Source organism: Humulus lupulus, chromosome 8 (assembly GCF_963169125.1).
Source record: "Humulus lupulus chromosome 8, drHumLupu1.1, whole genome shotgun sequence".
NCBI lineage: Eukaryota > Viridiplantae > Streptophyta > Magnoliopsida > Rosales > Cannabaceae > Humulus > Humulus lupulus.
The window spans coordinates 167,473,234-167,495,040 of NC_084800.1; the positions used below are offsets into that span (position 1 = coordinate 167,473,234).

Here is a 21,807-nt window from a genome sequence, read left to right on the forward strand (position 1 = left end):
AATATAATTTATTGTGAATTAGCAACAAATTGTTTTTTTTTTAAAATGTAGCAAGAAACTTAAATTTAAAATATATGTATAATATTCAATGTTACATTAAACATATAATATATAATCTTTTATCGTCACTACCAAATTCAAAAATAGAACAAACATAAACTTAAACAAAAATAAATAAATTATTTAATTAAAATAAGATATTTAATTCAAACTTTATATGACATTAATATAAATTTTATAAATAAAATCAAGCAAACTTATATATGTGCACGTTGTTTGTATCTAGTATATATATATATTCTAATTAATATTTTTAAAATTGTAGAGCTTTTGGTAAAAATATTGTAGAGCTTTTTAATAAAGGGAGAATTTCATTAAGAGTCTAAAAAGAAGCCAAATACAGCAAACTTGCAACACAGTTCTAAGACCATATACATACAGGAAGACCAAGCACAGCAAACTGGCAAACTTGCAACACAGATTCTAACACAGTTCTAAGAATGGAGATCTTTTGTGAAACACCTTGGTTTGATTTGTTATTTTTGAGTTAATTGACATATTGTGTGGTATAAATATTTTACTAAACGGTCACAAAGTAATGACTTCTCTTCTCTTCTCTTGTAGAAGTTTGTTTATTTAGATTTTGATAACATATTATTGTGTGTAATTATATGTCATGTTAAAAGTCGTGTGTTGAGTTTTACCAATTAAAGTCCGCAATTTTATTATGGCCTTTAAATTGTTGGCTCCTGGAGCATTAGAGATTCAAGTTGCAACACAATTCAAATCATTTGGCATGCTCAGAAATCGTATTAATGATAGGGAAATGGAAGGATCTAATAATTTTCTGTCTAAATTATTAGTTAGTACAGCACTTTTTAGAATAACTATAACCTTTTCATAAATATTTAGTCCGTCAATTTTTTTACATGATCTTTGCCATGTTAAGACTAGTATTCATAAGACTTTGCGAGTAATACTATTAACTCTCATCTCGGGAAGGTCCTAAAATGACCCCTTTGACTGTTATCAAAATTCATCAACGATAAGAACCAGTATCCATATATACCACACGCATGAAAAATGAATTGACGTAAGCTTGGTCTAATCACAGTTCTCTTCCAAACTGATTTTAACAAAGGCAAGTGTCCAACTCCCATCTCATATAGTGCGTATATGGAGCCACTTGGCTTAGCAAAAGATAGCCACGCATGCTAGTAGAGGACACCTGGAACTGTGTCAACAACCCACGTTAACTCCCCACTACTTAAACAATACACATATGTGTATTTATGTACATGTATCTTTATATTTATATATATATATATATAGTGTGGCTCTTAAAATAAACCAGCAATTAAGGAAACAACAAATCAAGGAGAGACCCCAATCCCATCAAATAAAAGATATCCCAGAAAAACTAATTAGATTAAAAACATGTCAGGGGCCCAAGGAGCTCAGCCGAAGGATTCGAAACGGCAACGACGTACGAATCGATACCAGGAGGAGAGAACAGAACAAGGACCGAGTTGAAATCGCAGGAGGATGAAGGCGGTATTCAGATCGATAAAATCCAGGACAAGGTTCATCATTCTGCCGGCGAAGGCGGTCCGGTCTTTGGTGCTGGCAAGAACGAGAACAAGCAAGATCTCGGCGTTACGGGCACCGGCTAGCCTAGCTAGTTATATTTAAACGTACACGGATGATGTATGTGCTGTGCTTATACGTAAGTATCGTTTCCTTGTATCTACTGTAACTAGTAAAGAAAGACACGTGCAAGGCACGTGTTCAGTTTAGAATTAGTTATGAATGTAAATATTGTAATAAATAAAAAATAGACATTAGCTATTACCTTTATGGTCACCATCATTTTTCATATTTATTGTTTTTATCAAAGAACGGTTTGATTTTATTTTTTGTTTGTGTTTGGGACAAATCTTGCATTGTTTACTCTTTTCTTAGGTGTTTTTATTTTACATATATTGATCTAAATTATGTTTCTGTTAGATGAGATTACATTTTCTGCATTGGAGGAATATCTACACTTAGATATATAATAAGTGTGTAGGTAAGGAAAATTTTTGGTTTTAAGGATTTTTTATTTTTTTTAATATTAACTCTAACAGAATATTCTTATATTTAATAAAATATTCTTATATTTAACTGTAGTTTGTAAATATTTAAATAAAATAAAATAAAAAATTAAAAAATTAAAATAAGATATTTTTGAGATATTTACAATGATAATTATTTAAAAATAATAAATAATTAAATAAATTAAAATAGGATTTTTCAGATATTTTACAATAATAATTATTTTAACATAATAAATAATTAAACAAATTAAAATATGATATTTTTGAGATATTTTACAATGATAATTATTTAAAAATAATAAAATCATAAGTTTTATAACTTAAATAAAATTTCATTAAACTTAAACTCACTTATTAGAATAATATCGTATTAAACATATAATATAATCTATTGTGAATTAGCAACAAATTATTTTTTTTTAAATCTGGTAAAAAACTTAAATTTAAAATCCACTTATAATATTTAGTATTACATTAAATATATAATATATAATTTCTTGTTGTCACTTCAAAATTCAAAAATTAGAACAAACATAAACTTAAAAAAATAAATAAATTATTTAATTAAAATATGATATTTATTTCAAAATTTATATGACATTAATATAAATTTAATAAAAATAATTAATAAATTATATAAATAAAACTAAACAAACGTGCATATTGCACGTTATTTGTATCTAGTATATATAAATATATATATCTTACCTATCATATAAATGGTTATCTAACGGTGTTTGGTATTTAACGGATTTTGGTATGGTTTAACAGAATTTGGTACGACTTTAACAGAATATGCTAAAAAAAAAATTACAATTTAACAGTAATAGTAAATAACATTTCGCATCATTTCAAAAGTACACATCCTTTCAAGAGTACACAACATTTCGCATTCAGTACCACATTACAAATAGATAAACATTATATATTATATCATAAAGCTGAAGGCAAAGAGAACATATTTTCACTTACCCCGAATGGCAAGCAGGAACTGTCCCATTGTATTTTGTGGTCCCTGGTTCAATTCTCCTTATCATGAAATTTATCTGATCCATAATATTTGCTGATGGAAGAGTTACCATCTTCATGTGTGTCATGAGACTTTGAAGGGTTGTATCTGTCCTCGAAACGTGACAGAGGCTCTGAACTGTGATTCTCATATTGCAAATTCCCTAACTATTCTCTCATCCTCGCTCTCTATCTAAATCCAAGTAAATCCCAACATTGAGAAAGAAAGTATAAACAATATCAGTAGAAACAAACGCATACCCAATTGCAGAAACTTAACAATTTTTTTATTCAAAGGATCAAAATCAAACCTTTCCTACGTAATTGTGAGCCCTAATTTGACCCCATTTGTAATAAAACTCAATAGGTATTATATAGGGTACTTAATCTTTGCCATGAAGTTTAAGCTTATAAAGTTTATTACTTCAGCCATGGAAGAAGTTGATTACTCAATATACATGCTTCATTGTAGTGATTATCTTAACAATTCGAAAATTAAAAACAGAGAGAGAGAAAGAGAGAGAGAGATAAAAACCTGAAGCAGGAGCATTAGGGAGGCTCAAGAAACCACAGGAAGCTATGGAGGAAAGTGAGTGGAGATGGGTATGTGATGAATTGATGAGACGAGCCAAGCCATCTCCGTACAATACAAGAGCTCGGCTTGGTTTGTCCGCCATTGTTGTTCTTCTGGTATTTGGGTTTGTCGCTTTTGAGATTGAGAGAGTGGGAGAGAAAAAGTGGACTGATTCGGTGAATTGTAGTGAGAGAGAGAGAGAGAGTGACAAAAAAATATTATTTTATCAAATTATTTATATATAATAATTTATAAAATTGTGTTTTTTTTAGGAAAAAAAATCACTAATTTTGTGAGATAAATATTAGGAAGAAGATCGAGAAATATAAGTTACTTTTTTAAATATGATTATTCTAAACTATATTTAAATTTTATTTTATTTTATATTTAATAAAAACAAATCATTAGAATTTATTATTTTCCATCTAAACTCTAATTCCCAGATCTACGAGAGCACTCACTTGACCGGACATGTCTTGGACTTCTGGAACAGTACTCTCTATCGTGTTTATACCTACTGACACTTATATGTTCCTCTGAGAGTTCATGGTTATCATGATGGCCTCTTCTTGGTTGCTGATATTGTTTTACCAAAGGACCCTTAGAAGTTGTAGCTTGAGTCCTATAATCAGAGTGCAATTGTTGCTGGTAGTAATTTGGGCTATCTCCACCTGTTGAAGAGTCATAGAAGCTTTTTTTAGGCATGTCACCATATGTGGTCGTGTCAGACACATAAGGTGGTTTAAATGGAAATGTATCCTCTCCTCCAGATTCCTTCTCAAAGTACCCAATGCCTCCAGCTTTTCGATATATCAAATCCAAGTCCAAGCAATATTTTCATGAGTCCAGTTGGTTGTTCCATTTCACTTGTTTCAGTTTCCACTGGGAAAAAGTCTGATGATGTTAGAGAGATTATTGACTTCTCTAAAGAAGTAGCAAAAGCAATTAAACCATTAGATTCCTACATTTTGGCTTACAGAAACATTAAAAAGGTTAGTGAGATTTCTTTTCATATAGTAATAGCATAATAAAATTAGATGAGTAATCTTACAAAAATTAAAAAAAAAAAAAACTATATTAGTTTAAACAAACAAAACATACAGAGAGAAAACTAATTCTTATTTACATAAACATAGAATACTAAATTCAAAGGTAAGAGTTACATCTCATAATCACTACTACAAAAATGGGATTTCTCGACAGTTTTTAACTGTCGCTATTGAGCAATGACGGCAGTCGACTAACTGTCGTATTTGTCTATGCCGGCGTAGGGTAGCTACGCCGACAGTTAATAAGTGTCATCATTGCTGGCTATGCCGACATTTAATAAGTGTCGTCGTTGCTGGCAATGCCGACAGTTAATACGTGTCGCTATTGCTGGCAACGCCGACAGTTAATACGTGTCGCCGTTGCTGGCAACGCCGACAGTTAATACGTGTCACTGTAAAATTAAATTTATATTATATATATATATAAATAATAATTTTTCGATATAAATTTTTTAGAACTTTTAATTATATTTTTAACAATTGAAGTTTGATATAAATTTAAATAAAAAAAATACTCACATAATTAATTATCATTACCATAACTTGCAAAAAAAATTATATTTATCATAATAAAAATTCATTTACATAGAACATTTATTCATACAATTGAAATGTAAATAATACATCAAATCCCCATGAGACTAAATAATTCTCAATAAAAATTCATTACTCTCAATGTAAATAATACATCAAATCCTCAGAAAGAAAATAATACCCAACAACTTGAAGAAGAATTTCTTGTTGCCTTGGTTCTCTTAAATATCGAAGTAGAGTTTTAGCCTACAATACAGAATAAACACCATTAAAGTCAAACCAAAACTAAAATAAACAGAGAAATTGAGGTTGCAGAATAAATAAAAAAGATGATTGGTTGTTAGTCACAAAAATGATTTATATAAAAGTTGTATTTTTCTTATCAAACTAGATAGCCTCTGGCTTAAATAGTTAGTCTTCGTTCTTAAAACTAAGGAATACATACCTCTCAGTCACTATTTAAAAGTGCTCAAGCTAGTTAGTTTATAAAATGACATAGACATTAATAAACCAAATTACCAATTATTCACAGCACATTAGCAAATATACAATAAATGAGAAATTAATATACATATATACACACATATAAAGACATGCACTATGTAGGTAATATGCATGAGATTCTAAGTCCATAGTACTTAGCAAGAAAAGAAAATATAATATAGTATAAAGCCACCTAAATGACCCCAGAAATTTCACAGGGGGCTGGATGACGTTTTCTTTTAAATGTGCAAAGTCAATACTATTAATATAGCTTTTTCTTGTAGTGAACAATAATACTAAGCATGACAGAGCATAGTAATTCAGAAAACTAATAGATTAAGAAGAATCTTGAACATAAATACTACCGATTAAGCAATATTATAAAACCTGAACATATATCAAATAGATTATAGCATAACAAACCAAAAAATTCAAAACAAAATTTGAGTTACTAGTAAGAAAAAGATTGATATTTTATATCACAATTACATTTCAGTTATCAGTGAGAAACTAACAAAAAGAAAAAAGAACAGAAAAACACTTACCATTCTTCATCTTCTCCGTTAACACAGAGAGAAACCGTCACAATACAGGAATGAAGAAGCATGCGGCTTACTACTTGTGCATACAACACATGGTAAGTACATATATGGATAGAATGAAAATAAGATTATAATATGATAATATACCTTGTTGATGATAAGGTCAGCCTGAGAAATATTAAGAGCAATTGAATGATGAGTCCATTAAGATGGCATCTATTTTGCTAGTCCAAAATCAAATATCTAAAACAATGAAGATACACCAAAATTAACAAAATAGTAGGTATGTTAAGGCAATGAAAAAAGACATAATATTTCACAACCACATAAACCAACACCATTTTCTTCTATACTATTGATTTCTTAAAAACCCAAAGACAACTGTAATATTACCAAACAAAGGGAAACTAAATCAATCATGATTGATCAGTAGACATTTTCTAAAACACCATTTCAGGGACTGCAGAAATTTAGAGACTCCAAAAACCAAAAAACCACTACAGCTGCCCTTTGTTAATTCTTAAACCAAATAGTCGGTGAACAAGAAGGAAAACAAAAAGAGAGATCAAGTGCAGCAATATCATCCAGGGGTACATGACTGTCATTATATTTAAACAATTTTTAGTAGTTGAATAATATGCCATGCATATTAGAGAATTATTCTCTTGAAATAATGGTAACTTGATTTAAATATTTTCATTTCAGATTTTTATTGCCATGTAGCAGTACAGTTTTAAACAAAGTTGATTGTCATGTTGAAAACTATTTTCCAAGAAAGAAAAGTTGTCTACCTAAATGAGTTGTCAAGTTTCATGAGCATAGTAATATGACATGAATAATACGAGAAAAAGCTAAACTAGACAACATATTATTTATATATATACATATATGTTGACGCCGTTTTTCGTCAACAGATAAAAGAAGAGAGCACGCAAACAATTAAAGACAATGGCTAAAACAAACAAACGATTCAGACACACGGTTTTTACGTGGTTCAGCAGTTAAATCTGCCTAGTCCACGAGTCTCTGTTATTAATCTCAAGATTATCTCTGAACAATTCTTTAGCATGAATTCTCCAGAGATTTCTCTCAAGAATCAGAAATTCGGTCCTTTACAATGGTGCATGACTTCTCTATTTATAGAGAAGGATCCAGAATACTATCCCACATATTTTGGGTAGTTACTCTTTTGTGAATAAAAATAAATGGCCTTAAATGCCAATAATCAGATATAAAAGGAAACGTTCCCCAAAGATCAGGAAACGCATAACTGACTAAATAATATCCCACGATTCTTGGGGATTTACATCAATAAATGAGGATTACATCCCATATTTACAATACTTGTAGATATTCAAGGTGATCATAGCGTATCTCCAAGGCTTCAGCATCCCAGGTTTCACGTCATTGTGCGAGCCACTGACATCTCCCGAGCTAACATTTCTTTCGAGATGGCATATCGAGCTCGAGATCCCTGCTCCGAAGTTGTTCCTGAAGATGAGGGGCTCTCAGAGCTATCTTTCGAGATCGAAATCATTTCGAGGTCACTACACTCGAGGTCATGTATCATACTTTGCAGGCTCGACTTACAATCGTAGAACGTTCCCTAACCCTCACGAGACCATTTTAATGCGAACTCAGCTTTCGAGGTCATATTTACTATGGCTCGAAATCTGGGTATAACATTTTGCCCCCTCAAAATTATTTGTTCGAGTCCTAAGAGAAGGAAACTTTTGAACTACTTTTTCTGGGAACCATACCGTCACACTCTTAAAAACGGACACGTGCCAGATGGGTATTGCTCACTTTAGGTACTTGAGTACCTTGGGAACATGCCCACGATCGTTCGTCTGACAGCTTTTCGGCGCCATCCTATCATTGACTCCCCTCCATTCGATCTGTTGAGGATTTTGATCAACGCTCCTGATTAATTCAGTTTTCCCACCTATTTATACAAGACCCCCTCTTCGTCTCCTTCACATTTGCTCATCACAGACCAGAAAAAAGAAAAACACTCCCTAAACCTCTTACCACAGTTTATGCTCATTGCATGTTTTCTAGGCCGAAGAAACAAAAGAATCCTGGTTTGTACGAGTTAGTGAGTTCTTTCCTGCAACCTCTTCTCCACTCGACGATTTCGCTGCACTCCCCATCACTGTGTAAGTACGCCATTTTTTTTGTTCCTTTTATACTGTGCTTGCTGTGTATGTTAGTTTACGTTCTTAGCATGATGCGATAGTAGGGTTTGAACCGATAGGTTTTTAGGCTTTCTGAATTTTCACTCTGGAAGTTCGTCTCTGGTTTATATCCAGATTCGACGTTTGAATGTGGTTTCAACTTTCTGGGTTTTGATTCAACTTTCTGGGTTTTGATTCAACTTTCTGGGTTTTGAAAATTTTAGGCTATGTTTCTTGTACACCAAGTTTTCGGGTAAAAACCCTTATTCTTGACAATTACACGAAACCCGAAAAAGCCCTTTCCTGGCTAACCGCCACCTTTCTTTCCCTTGAACTTCGGGATTTTCAAAAAATCATCCACGTTCTTTTTCTTCCCTGTGGAACACGCGCTCTGACCCCTTAGTGAGGGTCTAAATTCTTAGTTTCTTGTCCTTAAATCTCCGAGCTCATTCTGTCGAGCTCGTGATCCTTGCATGCATGGCCCTCACCATTTTTTCTTTCTCGTTAGATGTCACAGAATCCGGAAAGACGGTGGGGGTCACTACGAGCAATTCCTTACGAGCCCAAATCTCCGAGCCCGGAATCGATCTTTGCCCGGAACCAGCGTCGGATTAAAGAATACGAGATCGCACGGGAGCAAGAAGACATTCGAGCCCACTATCGTCGTCAGATAGACGAGGTCATCGAAAAGAAGAGAAGGGTTCTTCGAGAAGCCATCTATCCGGAGCCTAACCCAGGACCTAGGCCAGTTCCCCTCGACCCTGCGTTAAAAGTCACAGTAGCATACCACCCGGGGGAACTCCAGTTTTCCTTAATGGCGGAGCCTTCATCTTCGCAGCCTAGGAGGGAGATGTTTGAAGCCGAATTCTACCAGAGCTCGGTTACCACCTCCGACCAGATAACTGACATCCTGGCCATTCATGGCCTTAGCTCGTTGGACACACTGAAGTGTCGAGCTCCGACAAGGCATGAACGGAGCTGCTTCGCTCCTGGGGGCCGCGATTCCAGTGTGAAATACGCAGCCTGGAGCCAGGAACACCTAAAGGCAGGAGCTTTGCTGCCCCTGAAGTCCTTTTTCAGGGACTTTATCGATTTCGTTGGGTTGGCTCCATTCCAACTCAACACCAATTCATACAGGGTGCTGTCTGCCCTGAGGTCCTTGTTTCACGAGCAGGGGTGGACAGGACCTTCACCCCAAGAGATTTTATATCTCTTTTGCTTGAAGAGTAATCCCTCCCGAGCTCGGGGAGGAGATGGTTTCTACTATCTTTCGAGCTACCCCAAAGAGACAAAAATCTTTGAAGATCTTCCAAACCATCCTCCTGACTTCAAGAGGGCTTTTTTCTGGACAGACGGTCTGTTCCCGTCTCGACATCGTTCGTTTAGGCGAATTCGTAAGTATTCCCGTTACTTTCTATTTTTGAGCTCGAATCTTTAGCCCTTGAATCCATGTTTAGTTGAAGTGTATCTCGCCTTTCAGCTAACTTTCAGCGTCCCACCCCTGACGAGACAATGAAGGAGCACAGAGAGAGCCTGCTCCGACTCCCTTATGGCAGGAGGTCTCTCTCATTTCTGCTACATGAGGACAAGCTTCGAGCTTGTGGCTTGTTGGGACAGGGCCAGTCAACCTCTGACTGGTCCAGTAACAAATATGAACGCTGGGAGGAAGTGCCTCTGCCCACAAGCATCCTTCCTCCGAGGAGGGAAAGGAAAGCATCTCTCCCAATTCACTCGAGAAGTCCGCGGTCGGGGAACGAGGCAAATGATGAAGCCTCGGGTTCGGACTCCGATGGAGGTAAAACCCTTCCTACTTCGCGAATGTGGTCTCCCACTTTATTAAAACACAGGCCCAATAGACTAGTCTCGTGCCCACAGGATAGATACCACTTCTACATATGGAGTTGGGTAGATGACTGTGTCCATAGGTTTGATAGTGGGCTCGGGAAATACGACACTATGTATACCACGGACGAGATGTGGAATGGGATAGCTGTGCAGTATGGGACCAATGATTATAGGGACCTTTCGAGGTTATCACCAACTTATAGGGAAGGCCCTCCCCCCGCCTCTTCTGAAGACGGGGGAATTTCATGGTCCCCAAGCTCAAGCTCGGGGGAAAGTTCCAGTTAGGTTTTTTCTTTCACCACTCTACTGACTCACTGTGATGACTTGTGCAGGCAATATGGACTCCGACCTCGACGCCCTCATCGACAATGCGGGTGCCAAGAGGAGCAAGCGCCCCAGGGCAAGGGGACTGACAACCAGTCAGCCTGGGAAAAGCTCCAAGAGATCTAGGAAAACGCCTCCTCCTCCCCCGCCGGCTTCGAGCTCTGCTGCGGCGTCGACTGGCCAGACTAACGCCCCCACGACGATACCACCCTCGCAGGCCGTCGTCTCTGTGGTGACGCCGGCCTCGCAGACTGGTATCGCTGCCGTGGTCGAATCCCAACCTCCTGTGGCGGGTCAAATGCCTTCTACCCAGCTCGTCAAAAGACCTTCTGCTTCCCGAGCTCATAAGCTAACCATTTCCACCCATATGGATTCGTATGTGGTGGATAATGCTGCCGGTCCTCACGGATCTACGCTGATCTCGGATGTAATGTCCCGGATTGGCCAGAGCTACGGCAATTTCGAGGCTCCTCAGTGGCAGTGTCTAACTGGCACTCGGGACCGCACTGTCCTGTACGAGAAGAGTATCGAGCATACTGCCGCGGTAAGTATCCTATATTCCCTTTGCTTACATTCATACTGTCTCGAGGCTAATGATGGTTTCTTCCTTTTTTCAGGCTCTTGCTTTCACTGCCCAGCTCAATTACGAGCTGAACAACGAGGTCCATTCGAGCAGGACCCTTGCCCAAGAGGAGAGGGACCTCCACCTTAGAGCGAACATTAAGCTCGAGGCAGTGGTTAAGGAGCGTGAGGAAATGGCCAAGGAGCTTGGGAAGCTGAAAAATGAACTCGAGGAGCAAAAGAGAGATAACATCCAGCTTCGGGAGACCAATAAGAAGCTCGAGGAAGACAAGGCCGTCACCCTCGACCTCATGGAGGATATCAAAACCCGCCTTACTGCCGAGTTCAAAGAAAAGAAGGAAACGACGGTCGATTCAGCCATGTACCGGATGTGGGCCTATAACGAAGAACTGGACACCAGTTTTTTGGGTCCCCTCGAGGCGTCCTTCCTCGAACGATGGAATGCTCGGCTCGAGAAGGAAGAGGCTGAGCAGCTCGAGAAGGATAAAGCTGCTCCGAGTACCGTTTCGGAGGGAGCTCAGGAGGATAGTCATGCTATTCGTCCTGAGGGGTCCGGTGCCACTGATGCTGAGAAGGCCAAGGAGACTCCTCTTCTTTGAATCTGACCTCGGGGAGATCAGTTTTCGGGGCTGCGTCCCATTATTTCTGTAATTATTTTAACTTACGCCCACGGGGCTGATACAATTCCCTTTATTATTCTTTTATATGCTTACATTTTTTGGCTCGAAATATTTTGCATATTTTTATAATTGATGGACCGGTTATGTTTATTTATGCATACAAACATAGTTTGGATTTAGGCTCGAAATTCGATGCATTCATGCATAGTTTATTCGAATTATCCGTTTCCAACCTCGTTATTTATCAAGGTCGGACATTACTTTAACCATGAACTGAAAAGTACTTATATGGCATGTAATATGAATGATTTGGTTAATCTTTTAGTCACTTTTCCTCATCCTTAGTATCTTAGCTCCGAGGTTATGAGTTCGAAACTATTTTAAGATGTTCCAGCCTCGATCTCGACATATTTTGTGATGGGTTTTGGCTCCCATTTATCATCGATCGATAATTTGGCTGGTTTGTTCCAAACCTGTTATGCTTGCACATCTGGTTAAACTCCAAACGTTTTTTGGTTTTTGGTAGCTCGGTAATGTCCGAACTATCTAAGCCCGCGTACTTGGTTATTTCCAAATACTTAATGTTTTTTGATAACTCGGTTAAGTCCGAACTATCTAAGCTCGCTCGGTTAAGTCCGAACTATCTAAGCTCGCGTATTTGGTTATATCCAAATACTTTTTTGTTTTTGATAACTCGGTTAAGTCCGAACTATCTAAGCTCGCGTATTTGGTTGTATCCAAATAATTTTTATTTTTTAAGCTGGAGGTATGTATACCAATGTTGCCCCCTTAATATCCTATGAGTGTGACCATAGGTTATTAAATTAAGAGAGATTGCAAAAATAAAAATAAATTACATGTGAAACAAAGTAGACATTTTATTTGATGAAATTCAAAAACAAACTAACGTGGATAGAAAATCATGGTTACAGGCGACACTTTCTACACTATTGATAATATGGTCTAAGGTGTTCGCCATTCCATGCTCGAGGTATCAGGCTCCCATCTAATCTCGCAAGTTTGTATACGCCAGGGCGGATGACTGATTCTATCTGGTATGGTCCTTCCCAGTTTGGCCCGAGTACTCCTGCTGCTGAATCTCGGGTTGCTAAGAATACGCGTCTCAATACCAGATCTCCTACTCCGAACTTTCGACTTCGAACCCTTTTATTAAAATATCTTGTTGTTCGTTGCTGGTAAGCAACATTTCTCAGCTGAGCCTCCTCCCTTTTTTCTTCGATCAAGTCTAGGATTTCTTCGAGCTGAGTATGATTGGAACTTTGGTCGTAAATATGAGTTCGAATCGTTGGAATTTCGACCTCAATGGGCAACATTGCCTCGCAGCCGTATGCTAGAGAAAATGGGGTATGTCCAGTTGATGTCCGAGCTGTAGTTCTATATCCCCAAAGGACTTGGGGTAATTCCTCAGGCCATCGTCCCTTTGCTTCTTCCAACTTTTTCTTCAAGGAACTCTTGAGAGTTTTATTAACGGCTTCGACCTGACCGTTCGCCTGAGGGTGAGCCACTGACGAAAAGCTCTTGATTATGCCGTTCTTGTTACAAAAGTTGGTAAATAAGTCGCAGTCAAACTGGGTTCCGTTGTCAGACACAATCTTTCTTGGCACTCCATATCGACATACGATGTTCTTTACCACGAAATCTAGGATCTTCTTTGAAGATATGGTCGCTAGTGGTTCAGCCTCTGTCCATTTTGTGAAGTAATCAACCGCGACCACAGCATACTTTACTCCTCCTTTGCCAGTTGGGAGTGAGCCTATGAGGTCGATGCCCCATACCGCAAAAGGCCATGGGGACGTCAACATGGTTAGTTCGGAAGGTGGAGCTCGGGGTATCGTGGCAAATCTCTGGCACTTGTCGCACTTTTTCACGAACTCGAAAGAATCCGTTTTAATGGTTGGCCAGAAATATCCTTGGCGTATAATCTTCTTGGATAGGCTGTGCCCCCCGGTATGATCTCCGCAGAACCCTTCATGAATTTCTTCAATAATCTTCTTTGCCTCGGGGGGAGTCACGCATCTGAGCAATGGCATGGAATACCCTCTTCTGTATAGTCTTCCATCCAGGATGGTGTAACGAGGAAGTTGATACATTAGTTTCCGAGCCTGACTTCGATCTTTTGGAAGAATTCCATTTTCGAGGTATTCAACGATCGGGCTCATCCAGGTCGGTTCTGTCTCGATCATGCACACATCTTCCTTGTCTGGCTCAGTAATGCTGGGTGCTGACAAGTGCTCTACGGGCACAACATTCAGCTCCTCATTTTCGGCGGAGGTGGCGAGGCGAGCTAAGGCATCTGCGTTTGAGTTTTGTTCTCGGGGAACCTGTTCGATTGCATAAAACTCAAAAAACTCCAATGCGCACTTTGCCTTCTCCAGATAAGCTGCCATTTTTGTGCCACGAGCCTGGTACTCTCCCAAGATTTGATTAACTACGAGCTGAGAGTCGCTGTAACAATGTATAGCTCTGGCCTTGAGTTCCTTTGCTATTCGTAGTCCCGCCAGTAAAGCCTCGTACTCAGCTTCATTATTAGATGCTTTAAAGCCGAACCTTAATGCAGAGTGAAATTTGCTCCCTGCAGGAGTGATCAAAATAACTCCTGCCCCTGCTCCATTTTCATTTGACGACCCGTCGACGTAAAGTTTCCACAGCTCGTGGGCCGTGGTTGTTACCTCGTCATCAGCGATGCCGGTGCACTCCACTATGAAATCCGCCAACGCTTGTGCCTTGATGGTCGTCCTCGGATGGTAGGTGATCTCGAATTGTCCGAGTTCAACAGCCCACTTTAGGAGTCGACCAGACGCCTCTGGTTTAGACAAGACTTGCCTTAGTGGTTGATCTGTTAATACATGGATAGGATGTGCCTGAAAGTAAGGGCGGAGCTTTCAAGATGAGTGGATTAGACTGAGGGCGAGCTTCTCCATCAGTGGATACCTTGACTCTGCCCCCAGTAATCTTTTACTGATATAGTAGACGGGTTTCTGTATTCTCTCTTCCTCTCGGACGAGCACCGCGCTTATCGCGTGTTCGGTAGTTGAGAGGTACAGGAACAGTACTTCTCCCGTCTCAGGCTTTGATAGGATGGGCGGTTCGGCTAGGTGCTTTTTGAGCTCCTGAAAGGCTAGCTCGCACTCATCTGTCCATTTGAACTTCTTACTTCCTTTTAATAAGTTGAAGAATGGGAGACCGCGGTCTGTTGACTTCGAGATGAACCTGCTCAGAGCTGCCATCCCGCCAGTCAGGCTTTGAACATCTTTATGCTTCCGAGGCGAAGGCATATCGATGAGGGCCTTTATCTTGTCGGGATCAGCCTCGATTCCACGAGAATTGACAATGAAACCCATAAATTTTCCTGAAGACACCCCAAAAGTGCACTTCTGAGGATTCAACTTCATGTTGTACTTTCTGAGCACGCCAAAGCACTCTTCGAGGTCATCAACATGGTTCTTGTTAAGTTGAGACTTTACAAGCATGTCGTCAACATAAACTTCCATGTTGTTCCCTATTTGCTCTGAGAACATCATGTTTACGAGCCGCTGGTACGTGGCTCCGGCATTCTTGAGTCCGAATGGCATGACATTGTAGCAGTAGAGCCCTTTATCTGTAATGAAGCTCGTATGCTCTTGGTCGGGGGCATGCATGGGAATCTGGTTATATCCAGAATAGGCATCCATGAACGACATCAAACCATGCCCCGCCGTGGCATCCACGAGCTGATCAATTCTCGGCAGGGGAAAACAGTCTTTCGGACAGGCCTTGTTGAGGTCCGAGTAGTCAATGCACGTCCTCCATGTCCCATTGGGTTTCGGGACCAACACTGGATTGGCCACCCAATCAGGGTAAAAAGCGTCCCTTATAAAATTATTTGCTTTCAGCCTGTCCACCTCCTCCTTTAGTGCTTTCTTTCTGTCTTCATCCAGCTGCCTTCGCTTTTGCTGCTTCGGGGGGAAACTTTTGTCTATATTCAATGCGTGGCTCGCTACATTAGGGCTTATTCCCACCATGTCAGAGTGGGACCACGCGAAGACATCCTGGTTTTTCTTCAGAAAGCAAATTAATTGCTATTTTGATTCGTCTTGGAGGTGTTTTCCGACCTTCACCTTTTTTGAGGGATCAGATTCATCGAGCTGAACCTCTTCGAGCTCCTCCAAAGGTTGGAGGTCAACCTTCTCTTCAATCCTTGGATCGATCTCCTCATCAATTTCTAAAACTGTCCCATCTTTATTCTGTTTGACAACAAGTGCTTGCGCGCTTGTTTGTTTCTTTCCCCTTAAGGAAATGCTGTAGCACTCCCTTCCTGCCAATTGATCTCCTTTCAATGTTCCAACCCCGCTTGGAGTTGGGAACTTAAGGGTTAGATGCCTTACAGATGAAACTGCCCCCAGCCCGACCAGGGCGGGTCTCCCGAGCAATACATTGTAGGCAGATGGTAACTCTACTACCACAAACTCCATCATCTTGGTCACCGAGACTGGATAGTCTCCCAAGGTCACAGGGAGTTCAATGGACCCCGTACTGGCGGTTCCTTCTCCAGAAAAGCCGTACAAAGTGGTTGCACAAGCCTTCAGGTCACGAAGGGAGAGTCCCATTTTTTCTAGGGTTGCTTTATAAAGAATGTTAACTGAGCTCCCATTGTCTATGAGAACTCGGCGCACTCTTTTGTTGGAAAGCTGTAGGGTGATGACGAGTGGATCATGATGAGGGAACTGGATGTGGGAGGCATCCTCCTCGGTGAAGGTTATAGGCTGAGTCTCAACCCTTTGGCTTTTTGGTGCCCTTGGTTCGGGTTCATATGGAGACCCGTCCCCTGTCTTTAGCTCATTCACGTATCGTTTTTGAGCATTTCTGCCCCCTCCTGCGAGATGAGGACCTCCCGAGATGGTTATTACGTCCTCTCCATCTATCGGCGGAGGCCTGTCCTCATCCCGAGATCGGGAGTTATTATTCTGTGCTGCCGGAAGCGCGGCTACTCTCTGGCTGGCAGTAGCCTATCCAGTATTCTGGTTTTTGACATACTGCCGGAAATAACCTCTCGAGATCAACCCTTCGATCTCGTCCTTCAGCTGTCGGCACTCATCAGTCGTGTGGCCGGTGTCCCTATGAAATCGACAGTATTTGCTGGAATCCCTCTTGGATTTTTGATTCCTCATAGGGTCCGGACGCCTGAAGGGGACCTGGTTTTCATTAGCCAGGTATATGTTTTCCCGAGACTCGTTGAGCTCGGTGTGCACTTTATATACGGAGAAATACCTTTCTCCTTTTTTCTTCTTTCCTCCATCAGCCTCGGGATTATTTCCCTCGCTCTTTTTCCTCTTGGAGGGATTCTCCGAGGTAGGCTGTGTAGCTGCTGGGTCAACCGAGGTTGAGGCGGAGTTAATGTTTATCGTTGTAGTTTCGGTCTGCGAGGTCGCCTTGAGTGTTGACCTCGCCTCCTCTACATTGACAAATCTCTGCGCCCGTCTGTTAAATTCGGTTATCGACCTCACCGGTTTCCCTTGCATGTCATCCCAAAGGGCACTCCCGGACAAAACGCCAACTCGAATGGCCATCAAATGCCCACTGTCATCCACGTCTCGAGCTCGGGCGACCTCTAGATTAAATCTTGTCAGGTAGCTCTTTAGTGTTTCGCCCGGTTGTTGTCGGACATTAGTCAAAGTGGATGCTTCGGGTCTGACTCCCACCATAGCTCAGAACTGCTTCTTGAAGTCTCTAGACAATTGATCCCACGAAGTTATAGAATGTCTCTTGTACTTCTCGAACCAACTCTTGGCAGGCCCGGCCAATGATGTCGGAAACAACATACATCTGAGCTCGTAACCCACGTTACTAGCTCTCATGATAGTGTTGAATGTACTCAGATGGCTGCATGGGTCGGTTTTTCCTTCAAACGCTAGGACGTGAGGAATCCGGAACCCTTGGGGGAACTGAGTGTTAGAAATATTGGGAGCAAATGGCTCGAGCTCCTCATCAGAGTCCTCATATCGATCGTTCCCTCGTTCATTCTTCAAAAGCCTAAAGGCTTTTTCGAGCTGATCGATCCTTTCTTGTACTGGGTCCTTAGGCGGTGTTTGGAATTGATAGTCATTAATCGCGATCCCAGGCTCGCGTCTCCGTGAGGGATCTCTACGCCCATTCAGATGATTCCTAAGATCCGGGTTTGTCTGATCTCCCTTTCCCCTGCTCTGATTCAGGTGATTGCGCAGGTCGGGATGGCTCTTATGATTTCCAGTATTTTTACGACCCCGGTCGTGTTTACTGACAGACCTAGTTTCTCCGGACTCATCACTAGTGAAACTCATCGATCGGTCATTTCGTGGTGGATCCTTTCTACGTCGCCTTGTCCCTGCAGTGTGAGATCGGGACGTCTGACTTCTCTCGGATGGCGCGCCTTTCCGCCCCTGGAACGTCTCCCTGTTTTCTTGTCTTTCCCCTGTACACCCTTGATCCTGATCTCGATCAGGTTGAGCGTTCCTGCAGGGAGGTGAAGGATATCTTATGGGAGACGGAGGAAACCGTATAGGTGACGGTGGTTGCCGTCCTTGCCTCGGCCTGGAGGGTCCAGAATTTGCCCGAGATGGGCCAGTTGCGTTTGGTGCACTACCAGGAACCTGAGTCCGAGCCTCGGCAAGAGCTCGGTTGTTCTCAGTTCCTGCAGGCACTTCCACAGGTGGATTAGGCGGGACCCGAGCTCGGGTACTCCTCTGAGGCCTAGAAGGAGCAGATGGCTCTGTTGGTGCTGGAGGTTGCGCTGGCCTCCTTGTGGTAGCATTTTTTCGTGGACGCCCACGGGGCCTCCGGGGAGGAACGTGCACGTCCCTTGGAGGAGGGACTTGGTCTTCGCGCGGAAGCGGGGGCTGAGCCACCTGCGCTTCCGCGGCTATCCTAGTCAACTCCTCGTTACGTTTGTTGGCATCTGCCAGCAGTTGTTTCAGCTGCCGATTCTCCAATTCTACAATAGGGACATAACGCTTAGGGTTATAATACATGTCCTCATCCCTTGGTTGTGGAGGTGGTCCCCGGGAATCGGAGGACCCACTCCTTTCTTCAGCGTCCGGGTTCTCCATCGGTTGTTTTCCAGGACGCCTTGGGTAATTTTCTTCAGGAGTGTTCTGATTGTTTGCAGCCATGAATCTCTCTAGGATGGATGCTTGAGTTCAACTCTCAATGAAAGCACCAAACTATTGACGCCGTTTTTCATCAACAGATAAAAGAAGAGAGCACGCAAACAATTAAAGACAATGGCTAAAACAAACAAACGATTCAGACACACGGTTTTTACGTGGTTCAGCAGTTAAATCTGCCTAGTCCACGAGTCTCTGTTATTAATCTCAAGATTATCTCTGAACAATTCTTTAGCATGAATTCTCCAGAGATTTCTCTCAAGAATCAGAAATTCGGTCCTTTACAATGGTGCATGACTTCTCTATTTATAGAGAAGGATCCAGAATACTATCCCACATATTTTGGGTAGTTACTCTTTTGTGAATAAAAATAAATGGCCTTAAATGCCAATAATCAGATATAAAAGGAAACGTTCCCCAAAGATCAGGAAACGCATAACTGACTAAATAATATCCCACGATTCTTGGGGATTTACATCAATAAATGAGGATTACATCCCATATTTACAATACTTGTAGATATTCAAGGTGATCATAGCGTATCTCCAAGGCTTCAGCATCCCAGGTTTCACGTCATTGTGCGAGCCACTGACATCTCCCGAGCTAACATTTCTTTCGAGATGGCATATCGAGCTCGAGATCCCTGCTCCGAAGTTGTTCCTGAAGATGAGGGGCTCTCAGAGCTATCTTTCGAGATCGAAATCATTTCGAGGTCACTACACTCGAGGTCATGTATCATACTTTGCAGGCTCGACTTACAATCGTAGAACGTTCCCTAACCCTCACGAGACCATTTTAATGCGAACTCAGCTTTCGAGGTCATATTTACTATGGCTCGAAATCTGGGTATAACAATATACATATTCATCTGAGTACATTAACATATGAAGACACACATTAATCCTATCATGACAAGCTAAGCCTAAGACACATTATATCATACAAAGACATCGACAGTCAAAAGATCTATCCCAAAATCCAATACTATAAAAAAATACATAAGAATTTTGAAAGAAAGAAAAAACTCCTTTTCGCAAATATACAAACAGATATCAGTCAAAAAAGAACATTTCAACTAATATCTCAAACATATATTCACATGTATATATATATACATATATACATATCATCTAATAATAACAGACCTAAAAGATTCACAAAAGCAACCATTCACTCTTCAACTAAAGAAAAATGCAGAAATATATGAATCAAATTGATAATCTCGTACCCATTTCAGATTTAAGCCAGCCAAAACGTCGATTCCAATTCCGACCACAGTTGAGTCTGATCCTTCAGTGGGTTTTGAAGCCCAAAACATAAGGAGTATGGTGGTGGTGGCGGCTCGGCTAGTGGTAGCTTAGGGTGTCCAAAAAGTACTTGGAAAGCTTCGTAGCACTCCCATTCGTTCGAACTTTGAAAGCCCAATGGGGGACCTTAAGGGGCGCGTACGGCCGCGGGTTCGTGGGGGTCGAAATTTCGGAGGCCGGGGAACACGCCTGTACGACACGTGTAGCTTTCCGGCGACTGGAAAGCGATCGTTCAAGTTTGGCAGATCGGACACGAGAGAGAGAAAGTGAGATCTGGTGGGGAAGAGGTAGATCTGAGAGGGAAAGAGGGTTTGCGTGTTTTTCTTTTCTTTTCTTTTCTTTTTTCATTTCCTACTTAAATTAATAATAAAGTATTATTTATTTAATTTGATTTGCTTATTAGTTAATTAAGTAATAAATGTGATTTTATAATGTTAAAATTTCAATTCAATTTATTTTAACTTTCTAATTAAAATAATAATCTTATCAAATTAAATTTGGTCCCAAAATTATAAATTAACTTTTAAATCATATTTTACTCCAATTCTCATAATTTTTTTATTGAGATTAAAAAACATCTTATTATTTATTTTCATGAATTAAACAATAATTAAGTGGTCCAAAAATTTTCAATCTCACAATTTAAAAAAAATATAAACCTTCAAATCTTGATAAATTCTAATTATCAATTTAATTATTTCTTATTAATCATTTCCCAATAAATAATAATAACTCAAATTAAAAGACATAACTTTGTAAAGCTTTAATTTTACTCTAAGTGTTTTTCTTTGTTTTTTTTTTTTAATTTACTTATTAATAAAGCTTTAATTTATTATTATTATTATTTTAGGGTTCACTTTTAGAGACCTCAATACTCTTTTAATAATATAGTTAATTATATAAATATGTTAAAGAATAATAAATTTAAATCTTGATATAAATATTCTTATAAATACAAAAGTTAATAATATAAAAAATTTAGAAACAAAAAAAATCTAATTTTAAAAGTTTTTAATAAATACATAATTTTTATAAATATATATTTACATAATTTAGTTTATTTTTAAAATTATACTATTCATTAATTTTTTTACAATATTTTTCCAATTAATAAAACAACTCTTTTTTAACTAATACAAATTTTTTAAATATGTTAAAAAATAATATAGTTAATAATATAGATAATTTTATAAATATGTTAAAGAATAATAAATTTAAATTTTGATATAAAAATTATTATAAATAAAAAAGTTAATAATATGAAAAATTTATAAATAAAAAAAATCTAGTTTTAAAAGTTTTTAATAAATACATTATTTTTTAAAATATATATTTACATAATTTAGTTTATTTTTAAAATTATACTATTCATTAATTATAATTTTTTATTTGAATTTTGGCAACATTTTATGACTGTCGACATTGGACTTTTATTAACTGTCGGTGTTGGGGTCAATAGCGACACCTTTTAACTGTCGGCATTGGTCTCAAATTAACTGTCGGCGTTGGGTTCAATAGCGACACATT

At 39.4% G+C, this 21,807-nt stretch overlaps 1 protein-coding gene and 1 long non-coding RNA gene across 3 annotated transcripts; one reads left to right on the forward strand and one right to left on the reverse strand.

Annotated features, from left to right (window-relative positions):
- Positions 1–1,345: 1,345 nt before the first annotated feature.
- LOC133794620 (uncharacterized) lies at positions 1,346–1,911 on the forward strand. The gene is given in 2 exon segments (XM_062231948.1): positions 1,346–1,471; positions 1,474–1,911. Coding segments are annotated over 2 exon segments (234 nt in total). The 5' UTR covers positions 1,346–1,437; the 3' UTR covers positions 1,674–1,911.
- Positions 1,912–5,443: 3,532 nt separating this feature from the next.
- Positions 5,444–20,622, reverse strand: LOC133794622 (uncharacterized). Of its 2 annotated transcripts, none has more exons than XR_009875279.1 (3): positions 20,202–20,622; positions 6,290–6,529; positions 5,444–5,507 (listed from the first exon to the last, which is right to left on the reverse strand). It is a non-coding gene; the product is annotated as an uncharacterized LOC133794622 (long non-coding RNA). The 2 variants fall into 2 exon arrangements; XR_009875280.1 differs by lacking the exon at positions 5,444–5,507 and having other exon boundaries at positions 5,787–6,359; positions 6,434–6,529; positions 20,202–20,621.
- Positions 20,623–21,807: the final 1,185 nt, after the last annotated feature.